This window comes from Diorhabda sublineata, chromosome 6 (assembly GCF_026230105.1).
Source record: "Diorhabda sublineata isolate icDioSubl1.1 chromosome 6, icDioSubl1.1, whole genome shotgun sequence".
In the NCBI taxonomy this organism is placed as follows: Eukaryota; Metazoa; Arthropoda; class Insecta; order Coleoptera; family Chrysomelidae; genus Diorhabda; species Diorhabda sublineata.
The window spans coordinates 3,767,698-3,783,737 of record NC_079479.1 but is presented as its reverse complement, the minus strand read 5'-3'; the positions used below and the strand labels follow the sequence as shown (position 1 = coordinate 3,783,737).

The 16,040-nt window shown below is 30.8% G+C and overlaps 2 protein-coding genes across 2 annotated transcripts in view; one reads left to right on the top strand and one right to left on the bottom strand.

Moving 5' to 3' along the window:
- LOC130445990 (homeodomain-interacting protein kinase 2) overlaps positions 1-628 on the top strand; it is a 56,302-nt gene extending 55,674 nt beyond the window's left edge. The window contains exon 18 of the mRNA XM_056781935.1: positions 77-628. The gene's annotated coding sequence lies outside the window, so the exon portion shown is untranslated. The remainder of the gene's footprint in view (positions 1-76) is intronic.
- Positions 629-2,047: 1,419 nt separating this feature from the next.
- LOC130445991 (endoglucanase-like) lies at positions 2,048-15,231 on the bottom strand. The gene is made up of 4 exons (XM_056781936.1): positions 15,104-15,231; positions 13,333-13,533; positions 3,963-4,141; positions 2,048-2,386 (listed from the first exon to the last, which is right to left on the bottom strand). Exons 1-4 carry the CDS (start codon positions 15,132-15,134, stop codon positions 2,081-2,083), a joined length of 717 nt encoding a protein of 238 aa, XP_056637914.1. The 5' UTR covers positions 15,135-15,231; the 3' UTR covers positions 2,048-2,080.
- Between the last annotated feature and the right edge of the window lie 809 nt (positions 15,232-16,040).

Below are 16,040 nucleotides of genomic sequence, written 5' to 3'. Positions count from 1 at the left end.
TTGAATTAGAAAATGAAGAAAATGAAAGGAAATCAAGGTTGTGTTCTCGATCCCCAGTTGATAAATTAAAGTCTAGATTACTTTTTGAATCTGTCAAAGTGACCTCAACATCTTGGATCACGTTCGGGCTTATAACAATGCAATGTTACCTAAATGGAATGTAATAGTTAATTTCAAGTGGTTCTTTTGAATTTACGGTACTTTAATTTGAGCATTTCAAATAATTTAATATTGGTTCGAATTCTTGGAACACATACTTAGATCCAGCGCACAAAAAAATTTGTTTTACTATTAATATTTGCTAAACTCTGATTAAGACTTTGTTTTTCTACGTAAATGGTAATTTCTATAAAGTGTTAACAGTACTGAATAGTTTTAAGGTTGTGATGGAATCCAGTCCAACTTTTCCAACTGTTTCGATTAATATTCGTACAAATCATCTGTCGATGTTTGAAAAAAAAATGTACTAGTTACTAATTATTGTGATTTGGCCTGAAATAATAATTGTAAACTTAATGTAATATAGACTATCTGCATGTATCATAGATTAAATTTATAATAACTGTAAAAGCTTGCATAGGGTTTTATTAAATATTTTAGTATGTTTTTCTCTCTATGAATAATTAATGTTGCATTTTGTGAAAGAGTACTTGACTTTACTGATGTAGATACACATTTGTGGATACAAAATTATCCATATCATGTGTATTTGCAGTAATAAAGCTTGTTCAAGGCTTAACGTTGTTTTATTTTTCTTTCCATTAACCAAAAGACGAATGTATTGGTCTCGAAACAGTCTCTGAAGACGATAACTTGTGCTCTATTGGGTTCAATGATACCAGCCAAATTTGGTTGGTCTCTTTCATAATCGAGGCCATCAGCTCCCGTTGACAGTGAACGGTGACGGATGACTGACGCTGGGCGCCATTATTGCGGGTTCCGGGGGGTAAGAATTATAATGATATTGCGTACACGTCTGTCATCCATCAACGGGAGCTGATGGCCTCGATTGTGAAAGAAATAAGTCAACACTGGCTGGTGACGTCCTGGTTTTATAACCGGGCGTTACAGTACATACTTGTAAAGCAAACGCAAATATTCACAGTTTTTACTACTATGATTACATAGCTCTCTAGTTAACGTTTTTCTCTTTTTGAAAGGCAATAGGCCTACGCAAAAGAGAGGGGAGTTGGACACCACTACACCATCATTTACGAACGTAAAATTTTGGACAAACGACGAGTATTCGGAACTGCCAAAGACTACGAGAATCATCGAAAATGTTCACCAAATGGTACTAGATGACCATGGGATTGGGGCTTGAGAGTCTTGATTACGTTCTGAATCTATCAAAGTGGGCTCAAGATCTAGATCACGTTCAAATTGAGAATCAAGATGGCGTCCAGGTTCCATAAAGTCCGGATGACGTACATCAGTAAAACCTACCTTTAGATCTGGATCACATTCTGGTTCCAGAAAATCTAGATAGAGTTCTAGAAAACTGGATTCTAGATCACGATCTGTTTCAGTTTTAATTAGAAAATGCAAGAAATAAACGGAAATTAAAGTCACGTTCAGGTTCCCGAAAAGATAAATCAAAGTTTAGCTTACGTTCTGAATCTGCCAAAGTCGCCTCTAGATCTAAATAACGTTTAGGTTCAGGATTAAGAAAATCCAGATCACTGCAAAATCCTAATTCTAGATCGGGTCCTATAAAACCGGACGCTATATCACGATCTTGTTCAGTTGAATTAGAAAATCGATGTCATCTTCGGGATCTGACAAGATCATATGTAGGTTTAGTATCAAAAGGAAATCGCATTCAGATTCCAGAAAGTCTAATTAACGTTTTGGATCAGTTAAAGCTGCCTTAAGATCTGGATCATGTTCTGGCATTAGAAACTCTAGATCCCGTTCAAGTTCCAGAAGATCTGGAACACTGTCGGGCTCTATAAAATCAAGATATAGCTGTAGCTCGTTTGGGCAAGTTCACGTTGTTAAATTTTTTCCTAATTTCAGATTAGTACATGTCGGTTCAAAAATAAAATGATAGTTTAAACGAAATTTATTTAGCAATTATTCAAGGAGCTAGATTACAACCACTTATAGCAACGAGTTCGTCGGGACATTCGACTTGGTCGAATTGAATTTGTGGGTTGTTGGCGTTATTCATAAAATCGAATCTGAACAAACAACCGGATTGGAGAGCTTCTGGTAAAAGTGATAGACATTCTTCTCTGGAATGGACTCCTCCGTATTGGTCACCCCAACCGGTCCAAGGGGCATTCCATTGATCGTGACAACCTTGGTTGAAAATTCCGATACCACCTCCGGGTAGAGCTATATCGAATTGATTAGCACCCAGATCACCTCCAGTGTTGGTGAACTGAAAAATAATTTGCAAATCGTCTTTATGATATAGATAGAAAATAGAAAAAAATGGAAGCGAAAGAAAAAAATTAGAAAATTAATGTTTACTTTTATAAGGAATATTTCGAATAATTGCTTAAATCAAAATAATTCCAGAAAATGAACGAAAAATTCATAATATAAATGAAAATCGGAAAATTCGAGACAAAAGTCGAAAAACTCAAAATAATTGTTAAAAGTCAAATTATTTAGAAAAAAAATCGACAAATTTGACACAAACATCGCTAAATTTGAAAATAATTATTAAAATTTAAATTGGAAAAAATCCAGAAATTTAAAATAAAAATCGATAAACTTCAAAATAAATATTGGAATTAAAATAATTTCGAAAAAAAAAATAGTTAAAATCCAGACAAAAGTTTCGGAAAGGATTTAGGATAAGAGAGGCTAAGAATATGGGAAAAATTTATTGCAGATTAAGAGGAAAAGAGAGTTTGGAGGAATTGTGTAGATGTGATGTATTGTCTATCTTCCTGTTGTAAATCCTTCCTGTTCTTTCCCTATTTTCCTTTGTATATGCTCTACAATCCAAAGGGGCTTAATTTGGTGAAAAAAAGGGCATGAGACAGCAATTACAAACTTCATTCAAATTCATTAATTTTGACCATTGCAAAAACGGATAGGTGAGTTGGTGCATTGTCTAGATGAAACAACACTTTCTTGCCATGATATTGCCTGCAAATGGAACGGTCTTGGTCTTTGCCTTCATTGGAGCCGGTTCTCCCTTTTCAGTCCTTTGTTTTGATTGTTTTTTGTTTCGGGTGTGAAGTAATGGACCCAAATTTTATCCATGGCTATGAAACGGCTTTATATCTATAAAACATTGTTAAACACTCGGTGGAAATATCTTCACGACGCTGCTTTTGTTCCATCGTGAGCAAACGCGGCACACAGTTTTCTCGTGTCAAAATTTTTAGTTGTACCACACTTTTTGAAATGTCTATTATGTCTACTAGCTCGCGCAATGTCAGTCGACGATCATCCAGTACCGCTTTGTGGATATTCTTCAACATTTCTGGAGTCGTCACCTCATTTGGTCGACCATTGTGATGCTGGTTTTCGAAGGTTGAACAGCCTCGTTTAAACTCTGCCACCAAATATTTTACTGCTGATAACGAAGAAGCAGCTTCACCCAGAGTAGTAGCTGGTTCAGCTTTTATATTGGTTGGAATGAGGTCTTTAAAATAAAAGTATTGTATCACATATCGATGAACAATTTTTTCAATGTTTACAAAACCCAAAAACGTTCACTATTGATGGCTGCCAAAAAAAAAATACCAAACAACGTGGCCTCTTCAAACTTGAAACATTTGCTGTAGAGACTGTGTACTTTCTAGTGCAGTGGCAACTACCACCATCTCTAGGTCTGGCCAGGTACGTCTGGGATCAAAATTTTGTCTTTCTTCATTAGATTTTTATATATTAACCTAGGAATTATTTTATCTAAAGACGGAGGAGTAAATGCAAATGTTAAAGACAAAAGACACAACACTGATTATTATACTACGAATAGTTGAATAAACGCCACTCACTTGCAACACTAATTGTTTGTCTTGAATTTGATCGAGGAATTTAACTAAATAACATGAACAGCATAAGTTTGTATCGGCACCTCCGCTGAACGAAACAGCAGCAAAACCGTAACCAAGAGTTTCGTTAACAGCAAAAGGTTGTTGGTTGTTACACATATACGATGTTCCTCCAGCGCAACCTAGAAATGGATGATTGAAAATTTATATAATCAATACTCAGCAAGGGATGAATCACACTAGTGTACGAAAATTTATTATTTTCCTACGATTTAAACGAGAGAAAAGATAAATCAATGTTTGGATTACGTTCTGAAGCTGCCAAAGTGGCCTAAAGATGTAGATCACGTTCAGATACAGGATAAAAGAAGTCTAGATCGCGTCCAGGTTCCATTAAGTCCGGATAACGAACTTAATCAGTGAAAACTGCCTCAAGATTTAGATCACATTCGATCAAGGTCGCGTTCGGGATGCCCAAAAGAGAAATCAATGTTTGGATTACGTTCTGAAGCTGGCAAAGTGGCCTAAAGATGTAGATCATGTTCAGATACAGGATCAAAGAAGTCTAGATCGCGTCCAGGTTCCATTAAGTCCGGATAACGTACTTAATCAGTGAAAACTGCCTCAAGATTTAGATCACATTCGATCGAGGTCGCGTTCGGGATGCCCAAAAGAGAAATCAATGTTTGGATTACGTTCTGAAGCTGGCAAAGTGGCCTAAAGATGTAGATCATGTTCAGATACAGGATCAAAGAAGTCTAGATCGCGTCCAGGTTCCATTAAGTCCGGATAACGTACTTAATCAGTGAAAGCTGCCTCAAGATTTAGATCACATTCGATCGAGGTCGCGTTCGGGATGCCCAAAAGAGAAATCAATGTTTGGATTACGTTCTGAAGCTGGCAAAGTGGCCTCAAGATGTAGATCACGTTCAGATACAGGATAAAAGAAGTCTAGATCGCGTCCAGGTTCCATTAAGTCCGGATAACGAACTTAATCAGTGAAAACTGCCTCAAGATTTAGATCACATTCGATCAAGGTCGCGTTCTGGATGCCCAAAAGATGAATCAATGTTTGGATTACGTTCTGAAGCTGCCAAAGTGGCCTCAAGATCTAGATCACATTCGGCCTTTAGAAAATAAAAATAACGTTCAGGTGCCAGGAGATATAGATTACGTACTGGCTCCAGAAAAATCCAGGAATAAGTTTTAATTCTTTGCTTCAAACCATCCTTGTTTGCTAAAAAAACAACGCTAGGTGTATAATTAAATTACACATTAGAATGTTATTGTGCATGTCTTTCGATCATTATGAGCATAAGGTCTAGATCACGTTCTTAACCTGTAAAAGCTTCCTAAAGGTCTAGATCAGGTTCAGATTCAGGATAAAAAAAGTCTAGATCTCGTCCAGGTTCCATTAAGTCTGGATCTGGTTTTAGAAAACCGGATTTTATATCACGATCTGGTTCAGTTGAATTAGAAAATGGAGGAAATAATTCAATGTTTGGATCACGTTCTGTAGCTGCCAAAGTAGCCTCAAGAAGTAGATCACGTTCAGGTTCAGTATCAAAGAAGTCTAGATCGATAGATATACTAGTACGGCTATAAAGTATTTTTCTAGATCTCTCTGTCCTTTACCCATGTTCGTCACTAACTGTTTCTTAATTTTCAGAAAAAACGAAAAGTGAAATTTGGAAGATATGCTATTACCCCTTTCTTTTGAAGGATTGAATACAAGATTTTTGTAATTGCCAGCTTAAAAATTTACAAGGCATCTAACAGATGGACTTGAAAGTGGTCTGTGTTCTTAATTCAGTTTTAGTAAAGTATCATATTTCAAGAATGGATCTATAAATATGACTCCTTCAATTTCATCTTTGCTGAGTCTTGAATTTTTGTTTTGCATACAAAAACTAATATTTGACTCATTGGATTTTTTTACGCATTGCACTGAGCCCGTAAAGCTTCAAGAAAACCAAAATTTCAAATAGAAAAACTACGAAGGAAAGTACACATGTCCTTCTTTAGAAAAGAATTTCCGGCAGTACACAATGTTTTTGCCACGTTTCATTGAAAAAAGCTTTCCAGAAAGTCTATTTCAATAAAAAGAAACGATATCGTGGTATGAAGAAGAAATTACCTAATGACTATAAAAGCAATAAGAAACTGTTATGTTGGAGGTGATTCATTGACTTTTGAATCTACTTGTACGAGTGATTACCATGAGGTCATCAATCTTCTGTCTAAGAACTGTATTATAGTGATGGATAATGCAAGTTATCACTCGAGACTTTTAGAAAAATTACCTACAACCAAGCTGTAAACACAGAATCACAGAATTGGTTAAATTCATGAAAATACGCTGACTATAGCTATAGTTTACGAATGTTCTATTATTTTAATACCCCCTCATTTAGAAAAATTAACTATAGTCATTGTTGAACCTGGATTCTATTAACTACAAAAATATAAAACGGAACCTATCGTAATTCAATACCATAGAGCTATACACGAACCTAAAAATTACTGTTTACGTATTCGCTTTCAACAAAACACTCCGAAGGAACCAAAAACGCTGCGCACCCCAAACAATGATCCAAAAAATACTAGCACGTTATTTAGGAACAGAGGAATGGTCAGATCTTTGATGTTACATATCTAATACCGTGTTCTAAAGGTATAAAAATAGAAAAATTTTCGACTTTAAGTCACCAAAAAATATAAAACTGTTTTATCAGAGGAAGTTCGCTTAGTCATTTTTACTACCTAAACTTTATCGTCCCGTACTTCATGAATATCTGCATATAATACTTTGCTGATTTTTTTCCATGTATATTTATCCTTTAAGCAAATGTCTCCAAAATTTAATTCCCATATTCATATTATTTTGGACAATATGAATTTTTGAATGAGAGCATGTTTTTTATCTTCATTTTTACTACCTATAGTTTATCGTCCTGTACTTCATGAATATCTTTTTATAGAATTTTGATGATTTTTTTCCAGATATGTTTATCCTTTAAGCAAATGTCCTTAAAATTTCATCCTAATATTCGTATTATTTTGGAAAATATGAATTTTTGAATGAGAGCATATTTTTTCTCATTTTTACTACCTAAACTTTATCGTCCCGTACTTCATGAACATCTGCATATAATACTTTGCTGATTTTTTTCCATGTATATTTATCCTTTAAGCAAATGTCGCCAAAATTTAATTCCCATATTCATATTATTTTGGACAATATGAATTTTTGAATGAGAGCATGTTTTTTATCTTCATTTTTACTACCTAAACTTTATCGTCCCGTACTTCATGAATATCTGCATATAATACTTTGCTGATTTTTTTCCATGTATATTTATCCTTTAAGCAAATGTCTCCAAAATTTAATTCCCATATTCATATTATTTTGGACAATATGAATTTTTGAATGAGAGCATGTTTTTTATCTTCATTTTTACTAACTATAGTTTATCGTCCTGTACTTCATGAATATCTTTTTATAGAATTTTGATGATTTTTTTCCAGATATGTTTATCCTTTAAGCAAATGTCCTTAAAATTTCATCCTAATATTCGTATTATTTTGGAAAATATGAATTTTTGAATGAGAGCATATTTTTTCTCATTTTTACTACCTAAACTTTATCGTCCCGTACTTCATGAACATCTGCATATAATACTTTGCTGATTTTTTTCCATGTATATTTATCCTTTAAGCAAATGTCGCCAAAATTTAATTCCCATATTCATATTATTTTGGACAATATGAATTTTTGAATGAGAGCATGTTTTTTATCTTCATTTTTACTACCTAAACTTTATCGTCCCGTACTTCATGAATATCTGCATATAATACTTTGCTGATTTTTTTCCATGTATATTTATCCTTTAAGCAAATGTCTCCAAAATTTAATTCCCATATTCATATTATTTTGGACAATATGAATTTTTGAATGAGAGCATGTTTTTTATCTTCATTTTTACTAACTATAGTTTATCGTCCTGTACTTCATGAATATCTTTTTATAGAATTTTGATGATTTTTTTCCAGATATGTTTATCCTTTAAGCAAATGTCCTTAAAATTTCATCCTAATATTCGTATTATTTTGGAAAATATGAATTTTTGAATGAGAGCATATTTTTTCTCATTTTTACTACCTAAACTTTATCGTCCCGTACTTCATGAACATCTGCATATAATACTTTGCTGATTTTTTTCCATGTATATTTATCCTTTAAGCAAATGTCGCCAAAATTTAATTCCCATATTCATATTATTTTGGACAATATGAATTTTTGAATGAGAGCATGTTTTTTATCTTCATTTTTACTACTTATAGTTTATCGTCCTGTACTTCATGAATATCTTTTTATAGAATTTTGATGATTTTTTTCCAGATATGTTTATCCTTTAAGCAAATGTCTTTAAAATTTCATCCCAATATTCGTATTATTTTGGAAAATATGAATTTTTGAATGAGAGCATATTTTTTATTCTCATTTTTACTACCTAAACTTTATCGTCCCGTACTTCATGAATATCTGCATATAATACTTTGCTGATTTTTTCCATGTATATTTATCCTTTAAGCAAATGTCTCCAAAATTTAATTCCCATATTCATATTATTTTGGACAATATGAATTTTTGAATGAGAGCATATTTTTTATTCTCATTTTTACTACCTAAACTTTATCGTCCCGTACTTCATGAATATCTGCATATAATACTTTGCTGATTTTTTTCCATGTATATTTATCCTTTAAGCAAATGTCTCCAAAATTTAATTCCCATATTCATATTATTTTGGACAATATGAATTTTTGAATGAGAGCATGTTTTTTATCTTCATTTTTACTAACTATAGTTTATCGTCCTGTACTTCATGAATATCTTTTTATAGAATTTTGATGATTTTTTTCCAGATATGTTTGTCCTTTAAGCAAATGTCCTTAAAATTTCATCCTAATATTCGTATTATTTTGGACAATATGAATTTTTGAATGAGAGCATATTTTTTATTCTCATTTTTACTACCTAAACTTTATCGTCCCGTACTTCATGAATATCTGCATATAATACTTTGCTGATTTTTTCCATGTATATTTATCCTTTAAGCAAATGTCTCCAAAATTTAATTCCCATATTCATATTATTTTGGACAATATGAATTTTTGAATGAGAGCATGTTTTTTATCTTCATTTTTACTACCTATAGTTTATCGTCCTGTACTTCATGAATATCTTTTTATAGAATTTTGATGATTTTTTTCCAGATATGTTTATCCTTTAAGCAAATGTCCTTAAAATTTCATCCTAATATTCGTATTATTTTGGACAATATGAATTTTTGAATGAGAGCATATTTTTTATTCTCATTTTTACTACCTAAACTTTATCGTCCCGTACTTCATGAATATCTGCATATAATACTTTGCTGATTTTTTTCCATGTATATTTATCCTTTAAGCAAATGTCTCCAAAATTTAATTCCCATATTCATATTATTTTGGACAATATGAATTTTTGAATGAGAGCATGTTTTTTATCTTCATTTTTACTAACTATAGTTTATCGTCCTGTACTTCATGAATATCTTTTTATAGAATTTTGATGATTTTTTTCCAGATATGTTTGTCCTTTAAGCAAATGTCCTTAAAATTTCATCCTAATATTCGTATTATTTTGGACAATATGAATTTTTGAATGAGAGCATATTTTTTATTCTCATTTTTACTACCTAAACTTTATCGTCCCGTACTTCATGAATATCTGCATATAATACTTTGCTGATTTTTTTCCATGTATATTTATCCTTTAAGCAAATGTCTCCAAAATTTAATTCCCATATTCATATTATTTTGGACAATATGAATTTTTGAATGAGAGCATGTTTTTTATCTTCATTTTTACTAACTATAGTTTATCGTCCTGTACTTCATGAATATCTTTTTATAGAATTTTGATGATTTTTTTCCAGATATGTTTATCCTTTAAGCAAATGTCCTTAAAATTTCATCCTAATATTCGTATTATTTTGGAAAATATGAATTTTTGAATGAGAGCATATTTTTTATTCTCATTTTTACTACCTAAACTTTATCGTCCCGTACTTCATGAATATCTGCATATAATACTTTGCTGATTTTTTTCCATGTATATTTATCCTTTAAGCAAATGTCTCCAAAATTTAATTCCCATATTCATATTATTTTGGACAATATGAATTTTTGAATGAGAGCATGTTTTTTATCTTCATTTTTACTACCTAAACTTTATCGTCCCGTACTTCATGAATATCTGCATATAATACTTTGCTGATTTTTTTCCATGTATATTTATCCTTTAAGCAAATGTCTCCAAAATTTAATTCCCATATTCATATTATTTTGGACAATATGAATTTTTGAATGAGAGCATGTTTTTTATCTTCATTTTTACTAACTATAGTTTATCGTCCTGTACTTCATGAATATCTTTTTATAGAATTTTGATGATTTTTTTCCAGATATGTTTATCCTTTAAGCAAATGTCCTTAAAATTTCATCCTAATATTCGTATTATTTTGGAAAATATGAATTTTTGAATGAGAGCATATTTTTTCTCATTTTTACTACCTAAACTTTATCGTCCCGTACTTCATGAACATCTGCATATAATACTTTGCTGATTTTTTTCCATGTATATTTATCCTTTAAGCAAATGTCGCCAAAATTTAATTCCCATATTCATATTATTTTGGACAATATGAATTTTTGAATGAGAGCATGTTTTTTATCTTCATTTTTACTACCTAAACTTTATCGTCCCGTACTTCATGAATATCTGCATATAATACTTTGCTGATTTTTTTCCATGTATATTTATCCTTTAAGCAAATGTCTCCAAAATTTAATTCCCATATTCATATTATTTTGGACAATATGAATTTTTGAATGAGAGCATGTTTTTTATCTTCATTTTTACTAACTATAGTTTATCGTCCTGTACTTCATGAATATCTTTTTATAGAATTTTGATGATTTTTTTCCAGATATGTTTATCCTTTAAGCAAATGTCCTTAAAATTTCATCCTAATATTCGTATTATTTTGGAAAATATGAATTTTTGAATGAGAGCATATTTTTTCTCATTTTTACTACCTAAACTTTATCGTCCCGTACTTCATGAACATCTGCATATAATACTTTGCTGATTTTTTTCCATGTATATTTATCCTTTAAGCAAATGTCGCCAAAATTTAATTCCCATATTCATATTATTTTGGACAATATGAATTTTTGAATGAGAGCATGTTTTTTATCTTCATTTTTACTACTTATAGTTTATCGTCCTGTACTTCATGAATATCTTTTTATAGAATTTTGATGATTTTTTTCCAGATATGTTTATCCTTTAAGCAAATGTCTTTAAAATTTCATCCCAATATTCGTATTATTTTGGAAAATATGAATTTTTGAATGAGAGCATATTTTTTATTCTCATTTTTACTACCTAAACTTTATCGTCCCGTACTTCATGAATATCTGCATATAATACTTTGCTGATTTTTTCCATGTATATTTATCCTTTAAGCAAATGTCTCCAAAATTTAATTCCCATATTCATATTATTTTGGACAATATGAATTTTTGAATGAGAGCATATTTTTTATTCTCATTTTTACTACCTAAACTTTATCGTCCCGTACTTCATGAATATCTGCATATAATACTTTGCTGATTTTTTTCCATGTATATTTATCCTTTAAGCAAATGTCTCCAAAATTTAATTCCCATATTCATATTATTTTGGACAATATGAATTTTTGAATGAGAGCATGTTTTTTATCTTCATTTTTACTAACTATAGTTTATCGTCCTGTACTTCATGAATATCTTTTTATAGAATTTTGATGATTTTTTTCCAGATATGTTTGTCCTTTAAGCAAATGTCCTTAAAATTTCATCCTAATATTCGTATTATTTTGGACAATATGAATTTTTGAATGAGAGCATATTTTTTATTCTCATTTTTACTACCTAAACTTTATCGTCCCGTACTTCATGAATATCTGCATATAATACTTTGCTGATTTTTTCCATGTATATTTATCCTTTAAGCAAATGTCTCCAAAATTTAATTCCCATATTCATATTATTTTGGACAATATGAATTTTTGAATGAGAGCATGTTTTTTATCTTCATTTTTACTACCTATAGTTTATCGTCCTGTACTTCATGAATATCTTTTTATAGAATTTTGATGATTTTTTTCCAGATATGTTTATCCTTTAAGCAAATGTCCTTAAAATTTCATCCTAATATTCGTATTATTTTGGACAATATGAATTTTTGAATGAGAGCATATTTTTTATTCTCATTTTTACTACCTAAACTTTATCGTCCCGTACTTCATGAATATCTGCATATAATACTTTGCTGATTTTTTTCCATGTATATTTATCCTTTAAGCAAATGTCTCCAAAATTTAATTCCCATATTCATATTATTTTGGACAATATGAATTTTTGAATGAGAGCATGTTTTTTATCTTCATTTTTACTAACTATAGTTTATCGTCCTGTACTTCATGAATATCTTTTTATAGAATTTTGATGATTTTTTTCCAGATATGTTTGTCCTTTAAGCAAATGTCCTTAAAATTTCATCCTAATATTCGTATTATTTTGGACAATATGAATTTTTGAATGAGAGCATATTTTTTATTCTCATTTTTACTACCTAAACTTTATCGTCCCGTACTTCATGAATATCTGCATATAATACTTTGCTGATTTTTTTCCATGTATATTTATCCTTTAAGCAAATGTCTCCAAAATTTAATTCCCATATTCATATTATTTTGGACAATATGAATTTTTGAATGAGAGCATGTTTTTTATCTTCATTTTTACTAACTATAGTTTATCGTCCTGTACTTCATGAATATCTTTTTATAGAATTTTGATGATTTTTTTCCAGATATGTTTATCCTTTAAGCAAATGTCCTTAAAATTTCATCCTAATATTCGTATTATTTTGGAAAATATGAATTTTTGAATGAGAGCATATTTTTTATTCTCATTTTTACTACCTAAACTTTATCGTCCCGTACTTCATGAATATCTGCATATAATACTTTGCTGATTTTTTTCCATGTATATTTATCCTTTAAGCAAATGTCTCCAAAATTTAATTCCCATATTCATATTATTTTGGACAATATGAATTTTTGAATGAGAGCATGCTTTTTATCTTCATTTTTACTACCTAAAGTTTATCGCCCCGTACTTCATGAATATCTGTTTATAATTTTTTAATGATTTTTTTCAGATATGTTAATTTTTTTAACAAATTTCCTTAAAATTTCATCTCAATATCGCTTACCTGATTGGACGGAAGGATCTAATTTAGTTACGCCATCAGCAGCGCAACTGGCTATAGGCGTCATATCGGGAGTGTTGATGTTTTCTTTCCAAGAACACGATGGTTTACAGCAGTCCCAGTAACGTGTAGTGGTACCATATCCGCTTTTACCGTTTGGAATTTTCTTAATTTCCGGGCTGTAGGCTACAGCCACAGAGATAACTAGAAAATGGAACAGATATTGAGCATTATGGTGAAAATAAGGACTCTGAAAGTGGCTAGACTACATACAATAAAAACACATTCGGCTCTGGTAAACAGTCCCAGATTTTTACGCTACATTTCAAAGATCTGAAGTAGTTGTGGTAAATTTTAGGTATTGTAAGATCATTACACATTTTTTTCAAATCTTGAAACTTTGCATTGGAAATAGGCAACTCATCATTATAAGGCTTGTTTAAGGCAAATTTTCTTGGCCGTCCTTTTTTGAAACAATTTATCTCTTTAAAATCTTCATCTGTATAACTCGTTTTAAAGAAAATTTTTATGGGCTCATCCTTTACATAGCGAAGCCACCAAACTTTGCGCCATGGAATTTGATTCTAATTGTTGAAAGACTGTGTTCCAAATGCCTTAAATCGAAAAAGTCTTGGTGTGTTAGGTTTTTGACTACAAAAGGTGGCCTTGTTCTTGCACTGCGCGGGAGATGCATGTCAGTCAGCTCGTTCTTACGGGCAATCTCCATTTAACGCGAGATTTTTCATAGTATCTCCTACAATAGAATTAAACTAACCAAATATTCTTGGACCTAAAATGGCTTCTGTGTATTATACCACCTTCAAACGCTCTTTACATAAAACCATTTAAGCGTTTAGTTCCACTATATACGATAAATGTTTTGATTGTAATTATAATACATCGAAATCGAAACATAACCCTGCTAATGTTGGGACAAACAACCAGAGACAGGATAAAAGAAAGGATTTAAAAAGGCTCTCAAGCCTATGGAAGAAACAAAAGCAAATTAAAAACAAAATCCTAATAAGACTAGTAATCACGTATGCGATGGAAACAACAGTAATCAACAAAAGGGAAGAAGAATCATGAGATAATGAGAAGTATAACAGGTCCAAATCCAACAAAGGAGGGAGAAAGGAGAGCAAAGAAAAACGGAGAAATAGTGAAAGAGTTGGAGAAGGAAAATATAGTGAGATACATAAAAACACAAAGACTCAACTGGGTTGGTTATATAATGAGAAGAAAACCAACTCAAATGATCAAAAGAATAATGCGATGGACCTCATTGGGGCCAAGGAGAAGAGACAGACTTGGAGAAACGAAATAGAGGACATATGCCGGAAACGAAAGGAATGGAAATTAATAACAAGACAAAGGATAAACTATGAAGAAAACAAAAATGGAAAACGAGGAGAAATCCGCCTCAAAAAAGGATTTTAAACTGCTATAAGGGATAGCCATAATCCAAAGGATTGAAAAGCTTGATGATGATGATGATTTTCATATTGTTACAGAGAGTTTTTTTTACAAAACTTTGCATAACGTCCAAAGATATTTCATGATTAGTTTAAGGTCTATTAGGGCTATTTTTTGATGATTTAGATACAACAGTTTTTATCAAAAGTTGTTTTAATGTTTAAATTAAACGGTAGATTTACGTAAAAAATTTCATTTTCGTAAAGGTCGACAAAAAATATTTCTAAGCATGTTTAGAAAAATTATTTGGTAATTATAGTGTGTATGTATAAAAAATATATTGAGAATGATTACTTACCAATAGCGATAATAACGAATGATGTGTTCATTATTACAAAATTACGTGGACTTAGAAGACTAAAAGACCATTACGAGTTTTTATATACTATTTTTAATCTTTAATAATAATTTTTTCAATATTTAGATAACATATTTTGTAATGTCATCTGATAAATTTTCTATTGCAAATTAAATATTGAGTACAGTACACTATAAAGTGAAATTATGTAATTATCAGATCCACTTATAGCTGTCCATGTTAATACGTGGTGATTTATTGGATTAAAAAATATGATAAACGATTTTATTTGATATAATATCAAATTGAAACGTCAAGAAAATCAACCAAAGTCCTTACATACATAAAAGCAATAAATACGAAACAAAAATTTACTCATTTCGATACAATTTTTTTTAAATATGCACATTTTTCCGAAATATCCAAATAATTGATTGAACGACAAAATATTTAATTCATTTGATATTCATTCAATATGAATTTAGCATAGAATTCGTTCTTTAGTTATAAAAAACGTCTCTATGACTTTAGAAAATTCAAAATTTTCCATTTTTGTTAACAAAATTTTCCTAAACAACCGCTTACTAATAATTTCGAATTGAAATTGTCTGATAACGAAAGTAATATTAAAAATAATATTTTGAAGTGTTTAACAACTTGATATTTATTTTTATCTATCACTTAATCCAATTACTAAGAATAACGAGTAGATATTTGGATTTGGAAAACGAATTGAGGATATTTTCAACATAAACCTGAGGAATTATTATTAAAAATGAAGTACAGCATTTTTGTACGAAATGGTTACAACAAAAATCATCTCATTTTGAAAATTTAATGATTTGAGATGCAATTCAATATTCGTCGCGGTATTAGCCTGGAAAGTAGTTGTTTTCTTCCTTGAGGAACGCCAAACCATCTCTTTCAAATTATGTAA